Source organism: Amphiura filiformis, chromosome 12, assembly GCF_039555335.1.
Source record: "Amphiura filiformis chromosome 12, Afil_fr2py, whole genome shotgun sequence".
In the NCBI taxonomy this organism is placed as follows: Eukaryota; Metazoa; Echinodermata; class Ophiuroidea; order Amphilepidida; family Amphiuridae; genus Amphiura; species Amphiura filiformis.
In genome coordinates, this window is record NC_092639.1 from 17,950,413 (window position 1) to 17,971,843 (window position 21,431).

General features: G+C 35.9%; 1 protein-coding gene across 1 annotated transcript in view; it reads left to right on the forward strand.

The window, feature by feature from the left end:
- The window catches only part of LOC140165895 (tyrosine-protein phosphatase 10D-like), an 86,344-nt gene that overhangs the window by 36,463 nt on the left and 28,450 nt on the right, over positions 1-21,431 (forward strand). Inside the window, exons 10-14 of the mRNA XM_072189240.1 lie at positions 1,195-1,348; positions 2,316-2,383; positions 4,604-4,712; positions 7,980-8,081; positions 13,809-13,890. Coding sequence (XP_072045341.1) covers positions 1,195-1,348; positions 2,316-2,383; positions 4,604-4,712; positions 7,980-8,081; positions 13,809-13,890 — 515 coding nt within the window. The remainder of the gene's footprint in view (positions 1-1,194; positions 1,349-2,315; positions 2,384-4,603; positions 4,713-7,979; positions 8,082-13,808; positions 13,891-21,431) is intronic.

Sequence of the window (21,431 nt, forward strand, 5' to 3'; positions counted from 1 at the left end):
TATGAATAAAGGCATACAAATATCTGTCCAAATATTAATATCTGATTCAATGCCACTTTAAATGATGATATCATTTCAACATAATACAATGTGCCAAGATCTCTGGGCTTGGATTGTACAAGAAGGGACTGTGTACTGAAGATTGAATGTTTACTTGGCTCAGTACCAGATTTAGCTTTGGGGAATGCTGTCTCGCCCTATATACACAACCATAATGACGTAGGCTTGTTAAATCATAAGGATAAATATAGAAGGTCAGAAGCGAAAATGTTTACAATAGCCTAAATGCTACATTTTAGTAGAGTTTTAATATTTTTTTCTTTGGTAGTATTTTTTCATTCTCATTAAAGGTGGTTTGGACCATATATCTTTTAACTCAAAAGAAAACACATACTTCTATTTTCCAATCTTCATCTTACACTCCCTCAAAGACTCCTTACTTATTGCTCAAAAAGACAGAATTTTGCATAAGACCAAATGTTTTGAAACAAAAATGGGAAATGGTCACCAAAAGAAGTAAATTTGTTCAAGTCTTTTGGCAAATGTCACTCCCAAAGACTCCAAAATCTTGACAAAAGTTGCCTGCCCCAAAGGTCCCTCTAAATTGGTACTATTTTGTATACTCCTAACAATGGCCATTGTTTTTATCAGCACATTGTCACTGACTGTTACTTGGTTCAAAGTTATGATCGTGACCTACCTCCCCATATTCGTTATGAAGGTTAGTTACCCGGTATACCCCTAGCCCTACTAGTATAGGGCCTTTTGACTGTGGTGATCCAAAACCATGCTATATCATAAAACCTGGCTATATATCCAGAGAACTGCTAAACCAGTGACTGGCTAATCGAGTGGAGCGGTTAGTGGGTTTTAGCGGTTCTCTGGTATAGTGTGTTTAAAAAGCCCTATAGTAGGGCTAGTATACCCCAAGACATTGGTCTTTCATTAACTTCATAAGTTCATGACCAATTAGAACTGGTATAGTTTGAGAATTAATTTGAATGAAAGGGACTTTGATTATTCATTTTCAGACACTGTGTACAAAGAAAACAAACATCTGCTTGTATACAATCTTCATATGCCAGTATTATTGGTTTACATCAATAACCATAATTTTCATTTCCTCTGAGGACTGATTCAGTTGCTGAGAACCAATTTTGAATTATAACAATGACTTTAAATCTTCATTTTCAGGAGATACACACTATGCAAGAAGAAAGAGAGAAGCTGCAAGAGGGAAGAGAGAAGCTGTATACAGTCGTGATATACACATTGGTAAAGAGAAATGCTCCAAAACAGATAAAACAGAATTCTGCAATGGTCCACTGAAATCAGGAAGAACTTATGTGTAAGTGTTACAAAATGCATAACTAGGGTTCAGGGACAAGAAGGCCCTATTTGCAATAGTTGCCAGATGTTAGGTTGGGCATGTTGAATACTTGATAAGAACACACATAACAAAGGACAGCTATTGTGGTTCAGTCCAAGAATGCTCCATTTGCAATAGCAGCTAATAGCTGTCAGGTATTAGATTGGGCATGTTGAACACTTGATAAGAACACACATAACAAAGGGCAGCTTTTGTGGTTCAGTCCAAGAATGCTCCATTTGCAATAGCAGCTAATAGCTGTCAGGTATTAGATTGGGCATGTTGAACACTTGATAAGAACACACATAACAAAGGACAGCTATTGTGGTTCAGTCCAAGAATGCTCCATTTGCAATAGCAGCTAATAGCTGCAAGATGTTAAATTGGGGGAGGGGGTTGCTGGGCACTTGATAAGAACACAAGTACAAATGGCAGCTATTGTGGTTCAGGCCAAGAAGGCCCATGATTTGAAATAGCTGCCAGATATTAGATTGGACATGTTGAGCACTTGATAAGAACAAGAGAAGTGGATTTTTTTAAAAACTTACTAAATTTGTAAATACTGCCACCTGTTAGTGCATGTTACATAGTCCCAGATGCAGAGGAGAAGGGGGCAAACAAAGGCCCATTTTAGCTCATGAGAACCCATTTTATGTCCTCAAAATCCATTCAGGAGTCCGCATTTGAAAACACCAAATGTCTAGTATAAGTTATGAAGTTTTTTGATGTCTATTTTCTTATGTATTTTTTTAATTTTTTACTCCATATTTTTACATTTATCTCAATTTCAAATTTGCCACCTTTGGCACCCATGGACCATATTGGTCACAAATGATAAAATATATTGAAATATGCAGTTTACCAGCAAAATGAAAATTGCAAACAAAGTATTTTCCAGCTCAGATCAAAAGAATGTTTATTTGATACATTATGTTCATTTTTGCAGCTACCAGTTTAGAGGCTTTTCAAGCAATGGTTATTCAGACACAGAGTTCTCACCACCGATCCAACTACGTAAGTTGAGTATTAAATGGTCCAATGTTTTATTGTATATGAAATTTTAACTGTTCAAGTCTTCTAGTCTAGTACCCCAACTCAGAACATGTGTATTTTTGCTTCATTTTTACCAACATTTGAGTAAGAAATCTTCCTTTATCCATGTTATATCCTGTGAGATGGAAAAAGAAATTAAATCATACATTTTATGTTTTTGGTCAATTTCAATATTTAAATGATGAATGCCTAAACAGCTTTTGATTGTACATGAAATGTTAACCATTGAAGTCAAGTACCTACTCAAAACATGTCTATTTTTGCTTCATTTTTACCAAAAACTTGTAAGGAAGGAAATCATCCTTTGTCCATGTTGTATCTTGTGAGGTGGAAAAAGAAATTAATCATTTTGTGTTTTTGATCAATTTAGATGCAACAGAAAATTAATAAAAACAGCCGGCTCTCAACATGCGATATTAAAAATTCCCACGCCAAAATTGCCTGTGGCAATAAAGTGATGGTTATTTGTGCTCAATTGTCATCAGCCTTCATTGTGTTACTGGGACGTCATTGCCACTGGTGATATCAGTGCCCGGCAAAATTTGAATATCGCGTGGTGAGAGACGGCTGTTTTTATTTGTTTTTAAGGTCAATATGAGTTTGTTTTAAATAATACCATGTGATTTGTGCTTGATAATTATTATTCTAACATTTAAGGTTAAATACAATTGATTTTCAAGGCTTGATTCCAGAGGGGCGTAAGTTAATAATGGAAACAGCCATGCAGAAAAGAATGAACTCACGCGCACAATAGTGTTTCAATCTGAACTAGGGCCACGGACAAACCGCTGCTCGTGAGTCATCCTATATGTTGCAGGGATAGGGAAGGCGACCATGATAGGACCATATGGGCTGATGGGGGGGTGATTGTGGGCAGCCGTTTCGGCAATTTTCCTTTGGATTTTCTAAATTTTCAATTTTAAAATTATCCTGGATGATATCTGTCGTGAAATAAATCAACTTGCTTCTATAGGCTATAAAAGGCCTAGTATGCCTATTTATACCCTGATTATGCAATATATAGGCCTACAACCATAAATACAACAACAGTAACAAAACCAACAACCAATATTTTGTTAATCTAATTTGTAAAAATATATTCATATGCCGCGCCTATTAGACTAGTATAGCCTAAAAATTTCTAAATTATATAATGAAAAAAAAAACGGGCAAAAACAATCAATCGCTGCAGTCAGAAAGAAAGAAGCGAACAAGAAAAAAAAAAAAGTGGGAGAAAAAATAAATAAAATAGATGGAATGGACCACATAGGGACTCGAACACGCACCAAAGTTTTCCAGCTCAAAACTATAGTATTATATAGTCGAACGTGAGTCTGAGCGCTAACCGATTGAGCTACTGAGTGATCTGTGAAATCGATTGATCTCAAACTGACTAGTATGGAATAGTGCATACCAGGCTCTTATGATAAACAATCTTATCACCGCTGTAAATGTCGGGGGTATCGATGGCGAAAACCTCGATTTTTCCAAAAGTAGCTTATATTTGGAGTGAAATTCAAATGGTAAAGGAATCGACATACTTTTGAGAAATAATGTAGGCAGTTAGAAATCAAAATCAATGTTCCACAATCCAGATATCGATAATGTAACATAACAGTGTTTTGTGGTACAAGATTCTCGAAAATTGTTCCCAAAAACGGGCTAATAAAATTTAATCTGTACTGTTTTTGGTTCTTCCCCATGGCAACATTATTTCTTTTGTCGATTTGTAGTACAATACAAAAAGGAGAAAACAATCACTCGGCGTAGTTTTATACGGATAATATTTGAAAAAACTGCATGGAACGTGTTTTTGATCTTGTGAACATGGTGCGTAAAAATGATTTAAACAAAGGATTTTCAAACGGATTCTAAAAATTTGTATAAACACACAAAAATAATGTTAAGATACATCCATGCACCAACATTTGACTCACTGCGATATTTGATTGCTGAGAAAACGCGGTTTTAGAGAACAACTTTATACGTCTTTTATACGTTTTTTATACGTTTCTTCGTGTAACCTTAAGGCATAATGTTGTGATTGCCAGAGTGTTCCTTTAAAAGATATAGGCCTAGATATAAACATACTTTAATCTATAACCAGGTTGTTAATCAACCTATGCAAGTGTAAATGACTGAAATCACAATTTTTCTCTGTTTTGTGGGTTTTTCTTACAGCATCAGACCAAACAGGTTTAATTGTTGGCATCAGTGTTGTATTAGTAGTACTCTTTATCATAGTACTGGTCCTGGCTGTACTGGTTATTGGAAGACGATGGAAATATGTGTAAGTATACAAACAAACAAACAAACAAACATTTGAAGATAATGGATCCTGTACAAATACTGTATACATGGAAGCAAATAATAAACAAATCACAAGAAATATGTCCTCCTCTCAAAATCGAGTCATAACGTCGTAAAATAAAACCTTGAAATAATTATATGACTGTTTACTAAGTGCTGTGTGAAAATGAAAGATGTCCATGACTTCAGGGCTGAATGAGCCCAAATTGAAGACAAAAACGGCCGTTTCCAAAAGTCACAAAGTAAGCCTATACTTGTTAACTGAAAGGTGTATTGGGACAAGGAATGCATGGGACTGCTCATCTTAACTCACTGTAGTCGTGTTCACATTGCCGGACGTACGCCCGGCGGAACTTGGTCGGCGCAAGTTGCTAGGAGTAGCGGTAGGCGCTGCCAGGAGTAGGTGCAGTGTGAACGATGGTCAGCGTAAGTTCCGCCAGGTGTACGTCTGACGATTTACTCCTGACAAAAGTCAGGAGTAGCGAGCTGGGTGTAACCTCCGCCAGGCGTAAGTTGCAATGTAAACGCAGATTACGCCTGGCACCCGGAGTAAGTTTGACCTTTTGTTGGTCAGAACTAAGAAATTACATATCGCGTGGTTGATAAAGGTCACAGAAACACCGGAAGTGGTAGCCAATGTTTACGCCGACCAGAAGTGAATGATTGGTGGAACTAGTCGGCGTACTGCTAGGAGTAGGCTAGGTGTGGACACGCGGTAGGAGTAGGGAAAATATTTGTGGAATTTTGATCAATGTTAGCGTAAGTTTACGCCAGGTGTAACTCAAAATGTGAACACGACTTGTGCTGAACTCTGCTCCAAGAAGGAGATTTGCATGGCTGTGCATGGCTGAATGATCAAGAATCGATACACATTAGAGTAAATGTTCCCTTGGTGAGGATTTTAAACTGTACTTAACCACATGGGTTTTTCCATTAGTAACAAGCCATGAATCAACTTTTGTGACAAGCATAGACCTACTTTGTGACTTTTAAAAAGGCAGTTTTTGTCTTTTAATTTGGGCTCATTCAGCCCTGAAGTCATGGACATCTTTCATTTTCACTTTCATTAGTAAACTGTCATATAATTATTTCAAAGTTAGTTTTATTGGTACAAAATGAAACCTTGTAATGTTATGACGAAATGTTGGGAGGGGGACTTATTTCTTGTGCTGTGTTTATATACAAAATAGGTAGAATGGGCTGTTCCCCTATGGAAGACACGACCTTAATCTTCCACACAGGGAGTGTGAATTTCAAATAGCACTACCTGAATGGGTGACTTCATTTGAAATCTACACCCCCTGTGTGGGAGATTAAGGTCATGTCTTCCATTGGATTTCAACTAGAATAGCCCAGTTAAATTTCATAAATCTTTATTATTGGTAGTGGAAACCAAACAACAAAGTTGGTGTTTTTAAAGATGTATATTATTTAAGTTTTATGGAACTTGAGAATGATAAAAATTTGAACAAAAAAGAAAAGAAAACAAAAATCAAAAGAACACTATCATTTGCATGAAATATAGACCATTATAATCATGTATCTTTAATCATGGTAAAAGATTAATATTATGGGAGTTAATATAATATTTTTTACTGATAAACATGATCCCTTTTACATTTACGCAGTAGGAGCATGATATATTTTGATTTTTTTTAAGTAACTTGTAAATCAAGAGTCCACTGTTTGTGTTTCACGTTGTTAACAATGTGTTGTGAAAGTTGTCTTGAAATTTACACCGTGGGAAAGTTTCGAATGTAGCAAATTATATTTGTCTGACTGGATTTACTAATTATCATATTCAGTACGATCAAGATCGGTATCAATCATGATAGAGCATGTGGGTTAGTACATGTTTATGGGAATATTTTGAATGTTGATAATTAATTAATTAGACCTATTCATTTTAAAGTTAGGAGCAAATCACATGAAGGGCATCTCCAAAGGTCATATTATGTTTACCTCCAAAGGTCACAAAATGTAAAAAAAATGTTTTTGTATTTTATAATTTATTAAGTTTTGTATTTTTCAGTAGCAATATTAATGAAGCAATTCAGCAGTCTATATTCCTTCTTTAAAAGGCTGAGCACAGAAGCACCCAAAATATTGCCCTTTAAAATGACCTTGGAATTAGGAAACAAAATAACTTCCATTTCTAAAATGAGAGAACACTTAAATAAGTAATTGATTGATTAATTAATATTACAATGATTAAAAAAACCTTCACCAGTTGCAAAATATTTTTTAATCAATATATGGTTGTAAATTGTTATACAATATAGAATTTTGTTATTAAGGGTATACGAGGTATTGTTGGTCGAAGCAGCCAAAAAAATTGATTTTCATTATCTGAATCAATATATTATTGAAAAATAACAAATCATATACTTTGAAAACTTGCTTAATTTATTGTTGTTAATGAGTTATGTACGTTTTACAAAAGTGTTTTTTTTTTCAGCCCTCTTTACAACATAACTCAAGAACCACAGGACCTACAAAAGTATATCTGTGATATTTGAATTCTTCTACACGCTCGCTATGAATTGAGCAATGCAATTTTTGCTAAAGCTCACTACCATTCACAAGATGCTGTGAACTCCTTTTTTCTGCTGCTTCGACCAACAATACATCGTATAACCTTAAGTGATCAGCTGATCAACATAGATGGATCATAATTTATTAAATAATTGCTAAATCAAAACCTTCAAAATGTCAGCTACGCAATATGTTGCCCATTATCATTAAGTAGATGAGATATTACTAAATGATCAGCCAATCAATTTAGAAAAATACCCATATTTTATAGTGCAAGCTTCATGTAATTTAATTCACTTTAATTTACTGTAGGTTGAAAGCTTGTGTAAGCATGCATTATGCTCTGATATTTTTGTGAAAAAAACCACTTGTTTTACCGTATATAACATCTGTGATATGTATTGATTTATAAAAATATTTCTGGGAATGTTTTGTGCGATGTTGATATTGATAGAATCTAGTCACACGTAGAGTATATTTACAGGTTTGAGTTTTGATAATTGAATTGTGGCTAGAAATTGAATTCCATGTTGATGTTCAGGATATTTGGTCAGGAGAGCTGTGAGTAAATCCCAGGATTAGGAGAGTTGTGGATCACACCACCGACTTTGAAATGAGCTATGTGTGGTAATTCTTCCTTCAAAACTCGTAATTGTGTGAGAATAAAGCTTAATGATTTGATTATAGTTATGGTGTTGTTTTTATTTTTCAGGCCATACCGTGGCAAGTACATGTTAGCCAACACAAGTGAGCCATTGACATCAGGTACCATGAACAGTAAAGGATCCAGAGCATCCAAAATTAAGTTCTCAAGGTAAATATTTGTGTGTGGGGGTGGGGGGTGGGGGTGTGTGTATGGGGGGGGGGGTGTCGTTAGCCAACATAAGTGAGCCATTGATATCAGGTATCATGAATAGCAAAGGATCCAGAGAAAAAAAAAGGCCCAAACATGGAATTTTTCTGTTTACACTCTGATAAACTGTGGACACACAACCAACTGTGGATATCCATGGTCTGCTTCCAACCTCACAAAATCATGCAAAGTCCACAACTCTTGTCCTCTATTGGTAAGCATATATAGTTAGTTCATGGTTGACAAGGTGTAACCCAATTGTGTCCACAGTTTGATATTTTGATATTAAATGTCTGTCCTCATTCCCCCTTTTTTTTTTTCCGTTTGACAGATGGTACATTGTGTGGGTGTGATGTATGTGCATTTCAGCCGGGGTGTGTTTGTATTCATACGTCATATATGTGTCTGTCCTAGCCGCTTTTATTTTTGTTGGTTTTGAAAATTGAAGGGCAAAACATACCTTCATTCAATACCATGAAAACAGACAAACAAGTTTTGACACCTAAGTGCATAGTAGCATTTTAAAGAACTTTCACAACCAAAGTGAACTGAATTTACCAGATTTATTTTGTTCTCATTGCAAAATGTTACAGCATGGAAATGTCATAATTTATATTTCAAACTGGCAGTTTGATTCCCATATCTAAATTTTTATATTCAAAAATTTAATTAATTGGCGCAGATGAGCAAGAAGGTTGCCATTTAAGTTTAACATGAAAGGCCCAAAAATATAGTAAGTGCATGGATATGATTTAAATTTAAGGAAATACTTTTATCATGTTCATAACCAAATTTGAGATGAACTCTCAAAATAAATTCTTCTGTGATGAAATACTAGGATCTGAAACATTCTCATCTGTCAAGATAACATTATCATCTTTCAGGGCACAATCCATTGATCTCAATATGTTTGTACATGAAACCTTTGATTATGTTTGGTACAAAAACTCATACCCGAGGTCATATTTTGAGCTATGATTTGTGATAGGTCAATGAACAGTGCCACAAGAGTTGAGATGGTATTAGCTTATACTGAAACTTTACATTAATGTTATAAGTATTAAAGTTTCAGTCCCACACAGGCCTGTACGCAGGGGGGGGGGGGTTGTCCGCATCCCCCCCCAAATTTGCCAAAGTGTACAAAAAGACCGTTTTTTTACGCATTTTTTGTCAAAAAAGGTCCAAATTTGGGGGGAAGAAAGTCCACTTTTCACAAAATTGCCACCCCCCTTGGGAAAAAAGTCCACTTTTTCAAAATCAGCACCCCACCACATGCAGATTTCTTATGTTCAATGTCAACAAATTAAGTGTGTCATGATTAAGCACTAAAGTTGATCCCAAAACGTCGGATGAGATGAAAGTTGAACGTGTTGTGTGATGTATGATTCAGTGTTTTTAACATGAATATTACTACTTTGGTAATGTTTTTTATGTGTCATGTATCACAAGTATATCAAGTTATGCAAACAGGGGGATCTATGCTGGAAGTTGAAAAGGTTTGAGTGTCAAGTACGTTTGATGTCATAAATGTGTTAAGTAATTGAACGGATTGATATGTCATATGGAATTTGATGATATAAAGGTGTTTCAGAAATTGTAGAAGTAGGAAAGTACATTAGCTGGGGTATGTGTGTCTTTGGATAATTTCAACAATGTTATGTCATTTCACTGTCAAATTACTTAGATTAAGATAAATAATTTAGAATAAGACATGGTGGACCCCTTTACATTAAGGGTTCCCAATCTGCAGGTATAACCCAATTAAGGGTTGAAAGGCATTCCAGGAAAAAGGTAGTAAAGTACAGGGTGTCCCAAAAGTCTCGATACCTTTTTAAACCTTTGTATCTTTAAGAAGAAATGGTATACAAAAAATTTGAAAACATATTTGGAAAGAAGACACTTTGGCATTTTTTTGGTACCAAACTTGCCCCCTTTTGTGCCTCCTACTTAAAAATAATGTTAGATGAATGTATAGGCACATAACGCGTAGTACCATACAGCAGTCATTCCTTTTCTGAACACTCACAAATCTTCTTGGGCTTGCTGATACAGCACGTCTTACGTCATCAATGTTTCGTGTATCGCCTTGTCTTCCTACGTCCATAGCGCACTGAATCATGTACTGATCCTGTCTTAAAGAATTTGTTGACAATGTCTTTATGCAGCATTTTGATGGTGCTCGAGCATGTCCAGTGAGTTGACTTCTTTTGAGTAAGTTTGACCGATTTCGCTTCGGCATAAAACCAAAGAATGTGAATTTGTTGTTGAATATTGTAAGTCATGTAATTGATACAATGCCATTTATCACTTATTCGTGCATACAAAATGTCAGCCCTGTGCAAAAACAAACCGCTTGAATGGAATGGGGGGGTAGCAGAGCAAAACAATGGTTTCAACAGGACGGTGCGACTCCACACACAGCCAAAGGACTCTCCAATGGCTTGAAAATCGTTTCCATGAGAAGATCATGTTCCTCAAAACTGATCAAACATGGCCACCTCATTCTCCGGATTTAAGTCAACCTGATTTTTTTTCTGTGGGGTTATCTCAAAGACCGAGTGTATAGCACAAAACCTCGCAGCATACCCGACTTGAAGGAAGTCATAAAGAGTGAGATAAGAAAACTTGAAAGAGACACTTGCAGAAGCGTCATTCAGTACCTCACCATCAGAGTACGCGAGTGTGCGAATTTATATGATGGACATCTTGAACATATTCCGAATAGACTATATACTTGCAAAACAAAAACAAAGTCCAAACTACGGAAGAACAAAATAAAAATAATGTGAAGTTGTTGGGAATAGTGTTTCAATTTGACAATGTTCCTGGTGATTTGTTCCCATTAACCATTTTTGCATATGCGCTATATTCATGCATAATGTCTTCTGACTTGAAAAGGGGAGTTTCAATGTGACAATTCAGTAATGATAGGGGTATCAACTCAATCAAAACATTATAAAATCCTTGAGATAAGGAATATTACTTTACCAAGTCACTTTGTTAGGATTGTGAGCAAATGCAGAAGAGGGTGTTAATTTGACAATTCGTTTGCATTTAATTAAGTGTTTTTGTTTCTCCGGTTGAAAGAACGATTTTCCAATATGATAAACATTTGCTCGCATCTTCATGCTACAACATGCAAATATTAGCAAGTTTGGTAACAAAAAAATTGCCCAAATGTACTCTTTCTAAATATGTTTTCATATTTTCTGTATACTATTTCTTCTTAAAGATACAATGGTTTAAAAAGGTATCGAGACTTTTGGGACACCCTGTAGATACACTTCATCATTGTGCAGGAAAAAACTCCTATGTGTCATTGGCCATGTTCAAAGCAAAAGCTCTTAGTAGTTTTGTTTTGACAAAAACAAAGGGCCACAAGTACATAAAATGTTTTGCAGGGGGGGGGCACACGAACAGAGGAAGTTTTGCACCCAACAACAGATTGATGTGATGATGTGGGGTCATGACTGGTTGACTTTCTAGAAATTTTTAGTTTGAATATTTAAAAAAAAAAAAAATTTGGACAGGTTGTGCCACCGCAATTTTTACTGATGTATAAATTTAGTTATTTTGGGGTGAATTTGTTTCAACATGGACCAACATCCAAAGATTTCTGTAAAAACATACACACCCCATTTTTACTGTTTTGGACAATTTTTCAAAACTGGACCCATATCGAAGGATTTTTGGTGAACACCCTACCCTAATATCTAGGGATTTATTGTAAAAAGTGATGTCACATCCCCATACATATCAACGTAGAAGTACCCCAGATCTTTATTTAATCAATTATAACCATAAAGTGGACAAGTTTGATGGCTATTTTTAAAACTTTGTTAAACCGCATTTGATACGCAACTATATAGCTTAATGTCTTCACCTTCTGATTGGTGAATCAGATTCTTTTCAATTTTGCAACTATATGTTACCTTCCCCTTCCGAGTTGTGAGTCAGAATCTTTCCAATTCAATACCATAAATGGAGAGTATATTATATAATTGTTAAGATACAATTTAGTCTGGGATTTAACAGAATTTTGACATACATCGGCGACGGTTATTTTGTCATATGGGACATCATGATGTCACTTTTATGTGTTAACATAATGCATGTTTTGTGAGTGATTCAGGTTTATTTTGTCACACAATATCAAGGAAAAGAACACTCTGTAGGCCTATATATTTATAAATCCAGAGCTTAAAAACGTAAGATTTATTTGAAAATTTGTTTCAAATCTCATGTCATGTTATGAGTGATATATAATTTCTAATATTAAGTGTTCCATATCATGTTTAAGTATACATGTCACTCTTCAAACAGGATGTGTGAGTTTGATATTCCCATCACTAGCACTAGCCAGTTGCAGGGTTTCAACCAGTGGTGGCGCCAAACCTCAAATCCTGTTGTCGTGCTTTTCTCCTACCTGCTTCCTAAGAAGGATGTGTACATGATTGTGTTACAATTTTGCCCGGGAGTCACTCCCATTGTGGCCTGTACACCATCCGCGATAATCAGCTTTTGCACCCTAAAGAAGGATTTAACCCTTGGCTAAACGATACCCTAAACAGGTAAACGTACCTGTTTTCACACCCTAAACAGGGATTTTATTCCTTGCATCAAATTTCATACCCTAAATTTCATTTCCGCGTATTAGCAATTTTGCCACCCTTTTTTCCAATTTTGCATGTTTTTGACACCCTAAACACGATACGCGCGTATCGTGCCTACCCATGAAAAACTACCCTTTTTACGCATTTTTATTATCGCGGATGGCGTACAGGCCACAATGGGAGTGACCCCCCTGGGCATTTTTGATTGAGATTTTCTTAATTTTGCAGTAAATAGTACACTTGTCAGAATTTCACAGTCACTATTTCTCTCACATTGATATCAAATTTTGCTTGTTATAACCAGATTCTTTAACTTTGTAGTTGGTATTGAAAATGTGACATGATCTGGTCCATGGGGGCCAAAGGCAGCAAATATGAATGTGAGATACAGTCAAAAATATGGTGTAAAAAGCAATAAAATATATAAGAAAATAAACATAACAAAACGTCATAACATTAGAACCAAGTATGCTAGACCTTTGGTGTTTTCAGTATATAATATTTGTGTAAGGTAATATTTATAGTAACTCAATTTTCAAAAATGCCTCCTTTGGCCCCCATGGACCAGATCGTGTCACAAGTGTAACTTCTTTCTATAGTGGGAATCTCAAATGAATGAACACAGCTTTCAATAGCTGTACTCGATCCAACCGTGATTGTGTATTGTGTATTTCAAACTACAAAACAAACGCACAACCTTGGATACAATACTAACCAATCACAAGTGTGTTGGCATGGTTGGATTCGCTTCTGCGTTACTCAAGCACAGTCACACACGCTGGCTTGCATCGCGTAGTGAACGCAAAAAATCGTCACGCTATGTCAGACTGTGTTCATTCAATTGAAATTTCCGCTATAGATATCCATGTGTGTTTGTAGGATCAAGCTAAAAAATAAGTAAATTTTTAGTGTAAGAAAGTAAACAAATCTCTGTAAATTTATCATTTTTAATTTCGGCTTATAAATTTTATAAAACTAGTCATATGATTGTGTAATTCTGAATGTAGTGGGGCCCGAGTGTTTAACTGGTATGAGACTGCCTATGTTAACATTTTGGTCATTTGTTTTATTTCAGACCGGTACTTTTGAGTGAGTTTTGTCAAGATTATCACACCATGAATGCACACAGTCACTACGGCTTCTCACAAGAATATGAGGTAAGATTATCACACCATGAATGCACACAGTCACTATGGCTTCTCACAAGAATATGAGGTAAGATTATCACACCATGAATGCACACAGTCGCTATGGCTTCTCACAAGAATATGAGGTAAGATTATCACACCATGAATGCACACAGTCACTATGGCTTCTCACAAGAATATGAGGTAAGATTATCACACCATGAATGCACACAGTCACTATGGCTTCTCACAAGAATATGAGGTAAGATTATCACACCATGAATGCACACAGTCACTATGGCTTCTCACAAGAATATGAGGTAAGATTATCACACCATGAATGCACACAGTCACTATGGCTTCTCACAAGAATATGAGGTAAGATTATCACACCATGAATGCACACAGTCACTATGGCTTCTCACAAGAATATGAGGTAAGATTATCACACCATGAATGCACACAGTCACTATGGCTTCTCACAAGAATATGAGGTAAGATTATCACACCATGAATGCACACAGTCACTATGGCTTCTCACAAGAATATGAGGTAAGATTATCACACCATGAATGCACACAGTCACTATGGCTTCTCACAAGAATATGAGGTAAGATTATCACACCATGAATGCACACAGTCACTATGGCTTCTCACAAGAATATGAGGTAAGATTATCACACCATGAATGCACACAGTCACTATGGCTTCTCACAAGAATATGAGGTAAGATTATCACACCATGAATGCACACAGTTGCTTTGGCTTCTCACAAGAATATGAGGTAAGATTATCACACCATGAATGCACACAGTCACTATGGCTTCTCACAAGAATATGAGGTAAGATTATCACACCATGAATGCACACAGTCACTATGGCTTCTCACAAGAATATGAGGTAAGATTATCACACCATGAATGCACACAGTCACTATGGCTTCTCACAAGAATATGAGGTAAGATTATCACACCATGAATGCACACAGTCACTATGGCTTCTCACAAGAATATGAGGTAAGATTATCACACCATGAATGCACACAGTCACTATGGCTTCTCACAAGAATATGAGGTAAGATTATCACACCATGAATGCACACAGTCACTATGGCTTCTCACAAGAATATGAGGTAAGATTATCACACCATGAATGCACACAGTCGCTATGGCTTCTCACAAGAATATGAGGTAAGATTATCACACCATGAATGCACACAGTCACTATGGCTTCTCACAAGAATATGAGGTAAGATTATCACACCATGAATGCACACAGTTGCTTTGGCTTCTCACAAGAATATGAGGTAAGATTATCACACCATGAATGCACACAGTCGCTATGGCTTCTCACAAGAATATGAGGTAAGATTATCACACCATGAATGCACACAGTCGCTATGGCTTCTCACAAGAATATGAGGTAAGATTATCACACCATGAATGCACACAGTCGCTATGGCTTCTCACAAGAATATGAGGTAAGATTATCACACCATGAATGCACACAGTCGCTATGGCTTCTCACAAGAATATGAGGTAAGATTATCACACCATGAATGCACACAGTCGCTATGGCTTCTCACAAGAATATGAGGTAAGATTATCACACCATGAATGCACACAGTCACTATGGCTTCTCACAAGAATATGAGGTAAGATTATCACACCATGAATGCACACAGTCACTATGGGTTCTCACAAGAATATGAGGTAAGATTATCACACCATGAATGCACACAGTCACTATGGCTTCTCACAAGAATATGAGGTAAGATTATCACACCATGAATGCACACAGTCACTATGGCTTCTCACAAGAATATGAGGTAAGATTATCACACCATGAATGCACACAGTCACTATGGCTTCTCACAAGAATATGAGGTAAGATTATCACACCATGAATGCACACAGTCACTATGGCTTCTCACAAGAATATGAGGTAAGATTATCACACCATGAATGCACACAGTCACTATGGCTTCTCACAAGAATATGAGGTAAGATTATCACACCATGAATGCACACAGTCACTATGGCTTCTCACAAGAATATGAGGTAAGATTATCACACCATGAATGCACACAGTCACTATGGGTTCTCACAAGAATATGAGGTAAGATTATCACACCATGAATGCACACAGTCACTATGGCTTCTCACAAGAATATGAGGTAAGATTATCACACCATGAATGCACACAGTCACTATGGCTTCTCACAAGAATATGAGGTAAGATTATCACACCATGAATGCACACAGTCACTATGGCTTCTCACAAGAATATGAGGTAAGATTATCACACCATGAATGCACACAGTCACTATGGCTTCTCACAAGAATATGAGGTAAGATTATCACACCATGAATGCACACAGTCACTATGGCTTCTCACAAGAATATGAGGTAAGATTATCACACCATGAATGCACACAGTCACTATGGCTTCTCACAAGAATATGAGGTAAGATTATCACACCATGAATGCACACAGTCACTATGGGCTCTCACAAGAATATGAGGTAAGATTATCACACCATGAATGCACACAGTCACTATGGCTTCTCACAAGAATATGAGGTAAGATTATCACACCATGAATGCACACAGTCACTATGGCTTCTCACAAGAATATGAGGTAAGATTATCACACCATGAATGCACACAGTCACTATGGCTTCTCACAAGAATATGAGGTAAGATTATCACACCATGAATGCACACAGTCACTATGGCTTCTCACAAGAATATGAGGTAAGATTATCACACCATGAATGCACACAGTCACTATGGCTTCTCACAAGAATATGAGGTAAGATTATCATACCATGAATGCACACAGTCACTATGGGCTCTCACAAGAATATGAGGTAAGATTATCACACCATGAATGCACACAGTCACTATGGCTTCTCACAAGAATATGAGGTAAGATTATCACACCATGAATGCACACAGTCACTATGGCTTCTCACAAGAATATGAGGTAAGATTATCACACCATGAATGCACACAGTCACTATGGGCTCTCACAAGAATATGAGGTAAGATTATCACACCATGAATGCACACAGTCACTATGGCTTCTCACAAGAATATGAGGTAAGATTATCACACCATGAATGCACACAGTCACTATGGGCTCTCACAAGAATATGAGGTAAGATTTACACTTGACACAATGTGACATTATCTAATCCACTAGATCAGGCTATGGCAGCGATCTTGAGTTGAATTTTGCTGCATTTTTGGCAGGTGCGGAGCTAGGAGAAAAGGGGACATGTACTCTGGGAAGTTCTTGGGGGAACTGAAAAGGGGCTGGTGTAAAAACATAACTAACATCATTGTCACTTTTTCACAAAATATAAGATGTAACACAAGTGAACACAACTCCACAAAAGTCAGTATATTAAATTAATCTTTGTGTTTTACTCTTTTTTTTCTCTTTTTTTAAATATTAAACAGTCAAAAAGTTTAAGACCCAAACTTTTACTACCAGTATGGCTTGTGAGTACCCATCTGTCTGAATACTACTGCTAAAAGGCTAAAACCAGCTGTTTGTGATTTCAAAAGTAATAATATTTCACAAATTTTCAAAATGTCACAGCCTGTGGCAATTAAGCACAGGAAAGCTGAGTACTTCTCCTAAATTCAATGGTATTTCCTGTCACTTAGTGGTTATCATAATAGGAATATAATTTTAGAAGGGTGAAATTGGACCAAAAAACATATGCAGGTCAAAAATCAAGCTATTTTGGGCTTCTTTATCAAAAGTCAAGACCTTTCTTTCAACATCAATTGCCTTGATTCAATTTTGTAGTGGCACCAAAAGTTCAAATAGTTTTTCCTAATCTAAGCAATACTGTATTGTATTTCAGCAATAGAAGATATTGAAGTTGTCAGAGGAAATTGAGATGAAACATTTCCAGATGCATAACCTCCTGGACACTACTGGTCATCTTACAGCATTTCTGATTGGTTGATAGCTTGAAATGCTCATTTCAATTGCCAATTATGACTAGGCTTGAAACTATTTATGGTCAAACTTGCATTTGCAGATGATCTTATTAATACCCTCCTTGATTGGTTCAAAATTGGATACAATATTCATTTAACCAATAGGCAGGTAGTTCTCATGTGGTTAAGAATCTGGTACACTACTCCTGTCATACACTCTCTGATTATTTTCAGAATGGTGAATACTCGCACGGGTTGTGGGTGACCCAAAAAAGCTTTTTGGAAACAGTCTGTTGCCATCATCAGACAGTAGTAACATTCATTATCAAATCTTATCAAGGCTTGGGTGATTATGGCGTTTCTAGAAGACAGTCGTAAATTTTTGGTAGATCTCAGCCTCCATCTCTTAGTACAGGAGCAGCAACCTCAAAAAAATGACTTCGTTCATCCCCCACTACATACAAGGTTTGACACCATAGGTAGTTAGTATGGACCCTCTAGATCACTGCTAGGTAGGTAGTGGACTCAAATTGTGGTATCACTTTTTTTTTACAGGTCATTTTATGTATGGACGTATAATCGCATAAAATCACAAAAAATAGGACAAAATTAAGGGGTAGGGGAGATATAAACTCCAAGAACTCAACTTTTACTCATGATTTTGAATTCATTTTGGTATCAATATGTAGCTAAATGATTTTCCTAACTTTCTAGTATTATTTTTAAACAAAAACAGGTTTCATTTGAGCATATTTGGAAGTATATAGTCCATAAATGAGTGGTAATCTGATTTTTTAAAACCATATGTGTAAAGTTTGACATTGGCCTCAAATCTCACAACTATAGCACTTTATATTTTCAAAATTGATTCAGTTTCCATTTTTAATGTTTTAATTTAAATTTTAATGTTTTATTTTGTTTTTAATGTTAAGCATATCAAGGGAAACATTATTGTAACAGTTCCAATCATTATAATATGTATGAGTTCGTTGGGGTGTCTGTGGGACGAGGTGTGTGTGGGTGCTGGGTGTACATAGGGTATGTGTGGGGGAAGGGGATGAATGTGTGTGTACATGTCTTAATATGTCACTACACTGCACCAACTTCCATTTACAAAATCCGTTAAGTTTCCATTGATGTAATATTTTGAATATTTATGTGTAGGACGTGAGTAACCACTGGGAAAAACACAAAAAAATGTTTAAAAAAACCCAAAAAACCCAACAAAAACTGATGTTGGTTTCCTTCGTATATCAGCATTAACATAGAAAAATATTAAGGGGTAGGGGAAAATAAATCATCAGAACTCAATATTTTACTCATGATATTGACTTCATCTTGGTATTAATTCTATTTAATTCAATTCAATATATCTAATTGATTGTTCTAACTTTTTAGTATTATTTTAAAGCAAAGCGACCATTAGTTGTCAGGTAGATACACAGAAACTGTGAGAAAAGGGTACGTTTTCTATGTCTAACAGCGTAAATATGACAATATTAAGGGGTAGGGGAAACATAAACTGCCATAACTCAACTTTTACTCATGAAAATGAATTCATCTTGGTATCAAAATGTATCTAAGTGATTGTTCTAACTTTCTAGTATCATTTTAAAGCAAAGCAACCATTAGTTGTCAGACAGATATACAGAAACTGTGAGGAAAAGGTAACTTTTCTATGCCTAACAGCGTGAAGATGACAATATTACGGGGTAGGGGAAATGTAAACTGCCATAACTCAACTTTTACTCATGAAATTGAATTCATCTTGGTATCAAAATATACCCAAGTTATTGGTCTAGCTTTCTAGTATTATTTTAAAGCAAAGCGACCATTATTTGTCAGGCAGATATACAGAAACTGTGAGGAAAAGTTAAATTTTCTATGTCTAACAGCATAAAATGACAATATTAAGGGGTAGGGGAAATTTGTAACTGCCATGACTCAACTTTTACTCATGAAAATGAATTCATCTTGGTATCAAAATGTATCTAAGTGATTGTTCTAACTTTCTAGTATTATTTTAAAGCAAAGCGACCATTATTTGTCAGGTAGATACACAGTATTTGTGAGGAAAAGCTAACTATTCTATATCTAACAGCATAAATAAATATGACAATATTAAGGGGTAGGGGAAATATAAACTGCCACAACTCAACTTTTACTCATGAAAATGAATTCATCTTGGTATCAAAATGTATTTAGGTGATTGTTCTAACTTTCTAGTATTATTTCAAAGCAAAGCGATCATTAGTTGTCAGGTAGATACACAGTAACTGTGAGGAAAAGGTAAATATTCTATGTCTAACAGCTTAAATATGACAATATTAAGGGGTAGAGGACATATAAACTGCCATAACTCAACATTTACTCATGAGAATGAATTCATCTTGGTATCAAAATGTATTTAAGTGATTGTTCTAACTTTCTAGTATTATTTCAAAGCAAAGCAATCATTAGTTGTCAGGTAGATACACAGTAACTGTGAGGAAAAGGTAAATATTCTATGTCTAACAGCTTAAATATGACAATATTAAGGGGTAGAGGACATATAAACTGCCATAACTCTACATTTACTCATGAGAATGAATTCATCTTGGTATCAAAATGTATTTAGGTGATTGTTCTAACTTTCTAGTATTATTTCAAAGCAAAGCAATCATTAGTTGTCAGGTAGATACACAGTAACTGTGAGGAAAAGGTAAATATTCTATGTCTAACAGCTTAAATATGACAATATTAAGGGGTAGAGGACATATAAACTGCCATAACTCAACATTTACTCATGAGAATGAATTCATCTTGGTATCAAAATGTATCTAATTGGTTGTTCTAACTTTCTAGTATTATTATAAAGCAAAGCGACCATTATTTGTCAGGCAGATATACAGAAACTGTGAGGAAAAGGTAAATTTTCTATGTCTAACAGCGTAAAATGACAATATTAAGGGGTAGGGGAAATTTATAACTGCCATAACTCAACTTTTACTCATGAAAATGAATTCATCTTGGTATCAAAATGTATCTAATTGGTTGTTCTAACTTTCTAGTATTATTATAAAGCAAAGCGACCATTATTTGTCAGGCAGATATACAGAAACTGTGAGGAAAAGGTAAATGTTCTTTGTCTAACAGCGTAAAATGACAATATTAAGGGGTAGGGGAAAGTTATAACTGCCATAAATCAATTTTTACTCATGAAAATGAATTCATCTTGGTATCAGAATGTATCTGATTGGCTGTTCTAACTTTCTATAAACAAAGCGATCATTAGTTGTCAGGTAGATACACAGAAACTGTCAGAAGGGACCGTTCACAAACACTTGTAAGGGAGAGGGGCCTGATGCAAAAAAATTACATCGCAAAAAAATTTCGGCCCCCCTTTACAGACCTCAAAATTTAAGCCCCCTCCCCTTTTGACATGAAAATTATGGGTCAACCCCATAGAAAATCATATAAACTCAATTTTTCCAGGAAAATTTTTGGTCATTTTTTCAGCCCCCCCTAGGAGGACCAACATTTTCAGACCCCCCTTTTGCATCAGCCCCCCTTACAAGTGTTTGTGAACGGTCCCTAAATATGACAATATCAAGGGGTAGGGAAATATAAACT